This window comes from Tupaia chinensis, unplaced genomic scaffold, assembly GCF_000334495.1.
Source record: "Tupaia chinensis unplaced genomic scaffold, TupChi_1.0 Scaffold000602_1, whole genome shotgun sequence".
In the NCBI taxonomy this organism is placed as follows: domain Eukaryota; kingdom Metazoa; phylum Chordata; class Mammalia; order Scandentia; family Tupaiidae; genus Tupaia; species Tupaia belangeri.
In genome coordinates this window covers 447,547-455,360 of record NW_006160120.1, presented here as the reverse complement: position 1 = coordinate 455,360, position 7,814 = coordinate 447,547, and the positions used below count along the sequence as shown (strand labels likewise).

General features: G+C 55.1%; 1 protein-coding gene across 1 annotated transcript in view; it reads left to right on the top strand.

The window, feature by feature from the left end:
* Positions 1-7,814, top strand: part of CDH22 (cadherin 22) — an 84,612-nt gene that overhangs the window by 3,184 nt on the left and 73,614 nt on the right. Inside the window, exon 2 of the mRNA XM_027775748.1 lies at positions 6,664-6,958. Coding sequence (XP_027631549.1) covers positions 6,664-6,958 — 295 coding nt within the window. The remainder of the gene's footprint in view (positions 1-6,663; positions 6,959-7,814) is intronic.

Below are 7,814 nucleotides of genomic sequence, written 5' to 3'. Positions count from 1 at the left end.
GCTTCTCCCACCCCGACGACCCCAGCTTAGCCAGAACTTGAGCCTTCGACGTCTGTTGGCGTTTTTAAGCCCCCAGTAGCAGAGGCCAGCCCCTACCTGATTCTCCAAGCCCCCCTAACCCCCAGTATTCCAAGCCTAAAGGCCTTCAGTCCAAGAAAACCCAGGAGAGACCCTGATACACAGCTGCCCACGTGTCAGACATGGTGGCCCTAATGGGTCCCCTAGCCCCGACATGTGCCCAGCAGCCAGGGCTCAGCTAGGGGCTCTGTCAGGGCCTCCCTTGCACGTGCCAAGAAGACAAGAAGAACCAACTGCTGCCTCACTGCACCCACCTGCACCCACCTAACCTTCTGTGCCATCTCAGCTGCCCCCGCCGAGCCCCACCCCATCTCCCCGAATCGTGGTCTGTTGGCCCTCGTAAGTCCCTTCACGGTACGAAGGGGAAACCGAGGTCCAGATCGTGCCAGGGCCTCACAGCAGCAGGGGATCAGAACCAGCCCAAGAAACCAGGACTCTTGACACCGACTCCATGCCCACTTCAACTCCAGAGTCCCGGACTCAGTGTGGGCTGTGAGCCGGGCATGGTGCCGGGCCCAGGGGCCTCGCGTTTCCCCATAGCAACTGCTCTCAACGTTTCTGTGCTGTCGTGACCTGTCGCTCTCCTCCTCCGTCCCCTCACTCAGAGCCCTGCTCTCTTACTGTCCAGGGGACTCCACAAAAGCACGCCGAAGTTCCCATCTCTTTGCAGACATCTGCCAAGTGCATTCAGATCAGGCATGGTTTTGTGTGTTTGGGGCAGGGGCAGAGCCAGGTGCCGGCTGCAGTCCACAGCTGCTCTGTTTCCCCTCTGGCGTGGGCACACCGTGTAAGTCCCCTGGCCTCAGTTTCCTTACCTGTCGAGTGGGGCTCTTACTAGGCCCTACCTCAGAGGGTGTTGGGTGAGAATCCAGTGAGCTGATGTACTGGTTCGTACCCCCTTTATTACTGTGTTCTCGCAGGTATTTTCACCACCTAGAGACTGTCTCCACCCCTTCGATCTCCCACCCCAAATCCCAGAAGCTTTCCTGGCAGCCTGCCATCACAGTTACTCCCCACCGAACAGGAGGAGGTTGTCATTAGCCCACCTCCCCATGACACACACCCCCCAGGAATCTGAGCTTGGGCCCTTCAGAGCCACCTGTCCCTGTCCCAGCTGAGTCTCACACACGTCTGAGAGCTTGTGTGTGCACGCGCACGCATGCATACACACACACTCAGCCACGCTGTCTGGATCTTCAGGGAGAAAGGACTTTTCCACGGTTTCAGTTAATTCTCTGCTTCCTGGTCCCCCCACCCCAGGGAGCCGCTCAGAGCATCCGTCCTTGTCGAATTCCAAAGGTAGCTTAGCAACAGCACCATCCACGGAGTGAACCCCGGGCATCCAACAGTAACCTATTTTACAACCGCCTCCTCCATCACTCACCGCCAGGCTCCCGTCGGCACCCACAGGAACCGCTGGGCCCTGCGGTGGCACACCAACCCCCCCCCGCCACTGTGCTGGCCCCCCTGGTGGTCCTGGGCCACCTCTTCCCTGCACCTTCCCGCAACACCCACCCTCCGAGCAACCTCCCAGCATTTCCATAAAATCTGGGTACTTTGACTAATCCCTTTTCCGAACTGTAATTTCCCCCGAGGCTTCTGTCAGCTGGATGTGGATTTTGTAGGATTTTTAATTTTTTTTTTAAAAAAGATAGAGTTATGGGGTCAGCACTTATGACCAGCTCCTGTGGGTGGTGAGATCTATTTTAGATATACGGCAGGATTAAAGTGGGGAGGAGAGCAGATTTAATTAAGTTGCTAATATTTAAAGAAAATTGATGAACCCCTGGTTTACGAGTAGCACGGGCGTGAACACACCCCTCATTCCGGGGGAGGCTTTTTATTTGATTTGCTTTCCGTTTAAATCCTGGACTTGTTCTATTTGCGTAGCCGCACTGTCCGTTTAATTGTCTTTAATAAGGAAAACGTACCTCTGCTCGCATTTAATTTTGATTTAATTAGGAGGAAGTAATTAATGGCCTCGTAAATCCCATTTTTCAGCCCCCTGGGATGAGAAACCATCACTCTCATGTTTTGCATGTTGTTGATGATCTAGGGCTGGGGCGGAGGGAGCGGGGGTTTCTCTTTCTGGGCTGGCCACGCTTGATGTGGAAGGAGCCCTGGACGTGGTGTCACACAGACCTCAGCGCTGTCTCTTGGTAGCTGTGTGATGTAGATAGGAGTGGATTCTTTCCAGGCCTCAGTTTGCCAATCTGTACAATGGGGAGAAAATCGTTTCTGATGCGCAAGATCATTGTAGAAATTGATGAGGTAACAGCGAAAGGTCCAGAACTGTGCTGGAATGTTACAGGTTCCCAACGACTCTCCTCCCTAGCCCAGGTCACGTGTAGCTGGCATTTAACAGGCTCACAGACCCTCAGAAGCCCCAGAAGACAGTTGGGTTATTCTAATGACAGTTGTGTATTTCATCATTCATGTCCGCAATATGCTTGGGATAGTCGTCTACTCCAGAAGCTTGCAACCTCACACACTCACGTGACTCACACACACACACTTAACTCTCCCACTCCTGTATTATCTCTGCAGACATTCACAGGGTACCTCGTGCGTGCCAGGCATGGGGAGTTCAGACAGAATTTCCTCATGCCCTGAGGCCCATGACAGCCGTAGACAGGGAGGTATGACACTGAGATGGGTGTGTGCAAGGGCACAGAGCAGGGGGAGCCAAATATGAGGGCATCCGAGAGGCCTGCTTGGAGGAGCAAACAAGCTGAGTTTGAAAGACAAGAAGGTATTGGATGATGGTCCCTGGGTCTTCAATGGACCAGGATGTCAGTCTGTGGTTCTTGTCAAGAGATGGGAGGATGCATTAGGTGACCCTTCAATCTCTCCTGAAACCAGGGCCTGAAAAGGGAAACAAATTGATCTGTACTGCGAACCTGCCATGACCAGGAGCGTTTGTACGTTTCCTTACGAATCCCCAGAATCTGTGAAGAAGCAGTATCAGCCCCATTTGCAGATGAGAAAACTGAGGCCTCAGGAAAAGGTAGCCACGTGCCCAGGGCCGTGCAGCAGGTCAGCGGCAGAGCTGAAGCTGGCATCCAGTTGCTCCTGACTCCAAAGCCCATAAATTCCCCTCATTTGTCACTGGAGGTTCTTTTCCAAATGGCAAAGCATAAGCTCAGAGAAAAGGCCATCAATGACTGCGGCCTGCTGGGTGCAGAGCCAAAGCCGTGACAAAGCCGCTTGCTGGTCGTGCGGCCCGGTGGCTGTCCTGCAGCACCCTGCTGCCCCTTCCTCCTTCATCCTCTGAGCCGTTGAAAGCAGACTAACCAGACTTGCAGAGGCTGCAGAGAGACCAGCTGCATGTCAGAGTGAACAACCCTGGGCCTATCTCAGTTTCTTCATCCAAAAAATGGGGATATATTTATATACTCTGCAAAGTCTAGCTGGATTTCTGCAGATGGTTGGCATGTCTGCATGCCGTAGCAGGTGCTCAATAAATGAGAGCACCATCCTCCAGCTTCCTCACAGTTGAGCATCTTGAAAAATATCTCCCCAGGGCAGAGCCAGAGGTGCCCCCTCTTCTGAGAGAAACCAGGACCCAGGCAGGCAAGAGAGGCAGCCCCAGCTCAGCTCCAGCTCTGAGCTCCGGCCCCGCCAGTTGGCCCCGCCTGACTCTGCAGTCCCCAGAGAGCAGCCGCTGGGCCCCCAGCGTGAGCTCCCTGCCATACTTCACAGAAGAACATCGATGACATCACCACGTCATTCCCTCCTCCCCAGTCCTCTGGCGTAAGTGATCTCTGCCCAGGGTCTGAGTTAAAATGCCCGGGGCTGCTGAGACATGACGGAGATGCAGGAAGAGACAGAAGAGAAGTGAAAGAGCTATGAAGAGAGTGTTTGGGTAATTACAGCACGCCCTCATTTAATCCTCACCCCTACCTGAGCCCAGGGCTCAATCTCACTTCTTGGGTGGGGACACGGGCTCAGAGCAGTAAGAGCAACGAGCCCATGTCATTAGTGAGTGGCAGAGTCAAGAGCTCGGCTTCCCATGCTTAGCTATGCGACAGAGCAAATGCCCTCCCCTCCCCGTGCCTCGGTTTCCGCATCTGAGATGTAGGAGTGGCGTTTCACAGGGCAAAGGTGAAGACTGGTGAGGCTGGAACAGTTAGGCCACAGATGCCCCCAAGTGGCCCCTCTCTCACCTCACCGCTCAGAAATAGTTGCTGATTGGATAAACAGCAACAGGTCTGGCTGGGAAGTGGGCGGAGGCACCCCAACGGGGAGCAAACCTGCTCTCTCCTGTCCCATCTCCCTGAGCAAAGGTAGAAGCAAAGCATAAACAGCAAACAGGAGAGACAGGCCTCCTCGTCCCCAGCTCTGCCAATGATTCAGGGCCGACATCCTGAGATAATTTTATTGGGGGCATTAAACTGAGTTATGAGGTTTTTACAATCCAGCCACTTATGAGAAATCTATTAACAGTAACTGGACAGGAAGAAGGCTTCTCGGTGGAGCCCAGGACAGGCATTAATTGGGGCAATCTATAACAGGACGGGGACCCGGAAAGGTTCCACCAGACGCCTCCATTTACTCCCCGCAATTTCTGCTGAGAATCAGCAGACTCGCCAAAAAGAGAGAGATGCCCATTAATCGGCTAATGAAATATGAAAATGTTTATGGGCCATTCAATCTTCCAAATGGCACTTCTATAATCCACCTTTCAGACACCAAGTTCCACCAGCAGAATTTATACCCCGGCTTCTCCTGCATGGCAGGACGTGGGCTTTCGTCCCCCTTCGTGACGACTTTATTGGCATCTGTTCTCCTGACGAGTGGGCTGGGGTCCACGGCACCCTGGCCTGATGGGGCTTTAGGGTTCTCTCATTCACACCCACCTCCACAGAAGCTTCGAGAGGAGTAGAGGCCCACCGAGAGGCTCCAGCTTCTGGGGGGTGGGCTTGCGTCTGCTCAGGCATACCTCTGAGACTCGGGCCTTGGAGGGAAAAGACTTGGGTGTTTATTTTTTGCAAGAAAACAGACTTCCTTTTAGTTTCTCACGCAAGAGATTTCAGTGCAGTGAAAGCAGCCTGGGATCTAGGGCCTAATGGTGCCTGGATTAAGTCCCCGTTATCTATAGCTACCGCTTTGTAATAATACACTAATAACGATAGCCGCCGTTTACCGGACGCATTACGTCTCGGGCGGCCCTGATGTCCGCTTCCGCTAGTACAAGCTGGTATCACCGTGCTGGTTGTTAAAATGGTGGGAAAGCTCCATACCCACAGTAAACGGTCCCTCTCCTTGTCCTCGGCCCAACCTCTCAGAGACCCAAGGGTACCTGTCTGGCCCAGAGAGGGCCCTGCAGCAGGCCCAGTGTGTGGGCTGTGCCCCTGCTCTCCTGGCTATGCGTTACTGTAGATGCCACATGGTGCCAGGCAGCCGCTGAGCGCCTTAAGTGATTCTCAACTCAGAACCTCTCAGCACCTGGGGGAGGGAGCCACTATCACGATTCCCATGTTACAGATGAAGCCACTGAGACCTGGAAAGCACAGTGACTGGTGTGAGGACACACAGGGGGACGATGCAGGCACCAGCGCTGGGCCAGCCATGCTTCCTCTCCCTCCCTGTGGGGTCCTCTCTGGAGGCTTTGGGAAGGAGGGGGAAATGCCCGGCTGAGGAGCCAGGCCTGTCCCTCCAGTCGTCTGACCATGACGAAATCATCCCACTTCTCTGATCCTCAGTAGGGGAAAGTTGTAAATTGAGACTAGCAAAACAGACAAAACAAAAACTATAGATTGCTTAGCGTAGTGCCTGGGCCTGTAGGTACCCCTTCAGTCTGCATTCCCCTCCCTCCTTCCCTTCACTCCTTGTCCCCACCAGGCACCAAGTCTTGAGCCTGGCCCTCCACTCACCAAGATGAGTAAGGTTGCCCCAAGCTCCTGGCTCAGCATCCAGGGAGAGATGGACCTATAATTCAGAGTAAGGTCAGGGGCCAGCAGCTCGGGTGCTTGGGAGAAATGCAGACTTTCAGGCCGCACTCCAGACCTCCTGAGTCAGAATCCGCTTTGTAACGAGACCCCAGGTGACTTGCATGCGCATGGGTTGCAGAAGCACTGGCTACAGCCATCCTACGAGGCAGAACATGACGCCAGCTTGATGTACTGTGGAGATCTTGGAGGGGAGGTGGTGGGTAGCCAAAAAAGCTCTCTGGAAGAGGTGGCATTTGAGCTGAGCCTTGCAGGATGAGTAGACTCTCAGTATGCAGAAACGTAAGGAAAGGGGGCTGCGTGTGCAGAGCGGTGTGAAGGTGGCTTCTTTGTAAAGGCAATGGGGAGCCATGGGAAGGTTACAAGCAGGGGAGGAGGTATTCGGATCCGGATCTGAGGCTGATAGCTCTGGATGCAGAGGGGCAGGGTTAGGGTTGACAGGGACTGGTGAAATGCTCCAGGCCAGAGGCAGTGAGGCCTGGAGTAGGGTAAGGCATGGCTCTGGGCCTCAGTGTCTTCACTGTGTTGAAGAAGAGTTGTGCTTAGAAATAGGCCCCCAGTGGGACTTGAGGCAGGAGGATGAGGTGGAAGAGCTTCCTCAGCCTCCACTCTGCCTTCCTCCCTGCCTCCCCAGATTCACTCGGACTCTGATGAGGGTGACGGGGCCATCAAGTACACCATCTCAGGCGAAGGTGCTGGGACCATTTTCCTGATCGACGAGCTGACCGGTGACATCCACGCCATGGAACGCCTGGACCGTGAGCAGAAAACCTTCTACACGCTGCGGGCCCAGGCTCGGGATCGCGCCACCAACCGCCTGCTGGAGCCCGAGTCGGAGTTCATCATTAAAGTGCAGGATATCAATGACAGCGAACCCCGCTTCCTGCACGGCCCCTACATCGGCAGCGTGGCCGAGCTCTCCCCCACAGGTGGGCTGCGGGCTCTGCAGGGGCAGTGGGGCAAAGGGACATGCCCACAAGGGGAAGGGAGCTGCCAGGTCCTGAGTCAAGCCTGCTTTGGGGGGGATGAGGGGAGTAGCTGACTCTCTGGGGACCAGCAGAAGAACCAGGAACTGGTGCCCCAGAACGCAGGGCACAGATGGGAACTCAGGCAGCCACCAGGGCCAAGCATAGTCCTGGCCAGTCCCAGCTGCAGTCTGGATCTCAGCCATATTCACAGGCGCGGACCTGCCTATGGACACAGTGGCATACTCAGACATGGTTGCATACCTGTACACAGCCACACACACACAGCTGCATGTGAGACACAACCACACACGCAGCCCAGCTCCACACACAACTCAGCTCTATACCCCTCCACAACCCGCTCACAGACACAGCCCTTCACAAAAGATCAGCGACATAGACCATGCAGCCCGGGGCCCCAGCCCTCACAGGCGCAGCCCCGTCTCCAGGCACAGCTAAACACAGGGACACCTACCACCGGGAACAGTGGCCCAGCTGCACACCTGAACACAGCCTCCTACTCTGACGGAGCCACATACAGTCCCATGCAGGAAGCCCCTCACGTGGCCAGAGCTTCTGTCCAGACTCGGCCACCCCCATAGACATGGGCAAAAGCCACAGCTGACATTACCATCTTGAGGTGGTCACGGCACAACCAGAGGAACAGCACCCAAACAATTTCATCCCCTGCCCCCAAGGAAGCCACAGCTGGCCAAGGCACAGCCCCACCCTGAAGACACAGCTCACATACTGAGCCCCAAACGCAGGCCCGGCTGCACTTCCCCGGCTGTGGCTGGCGGGCCCAACCCACCGAGCAGCA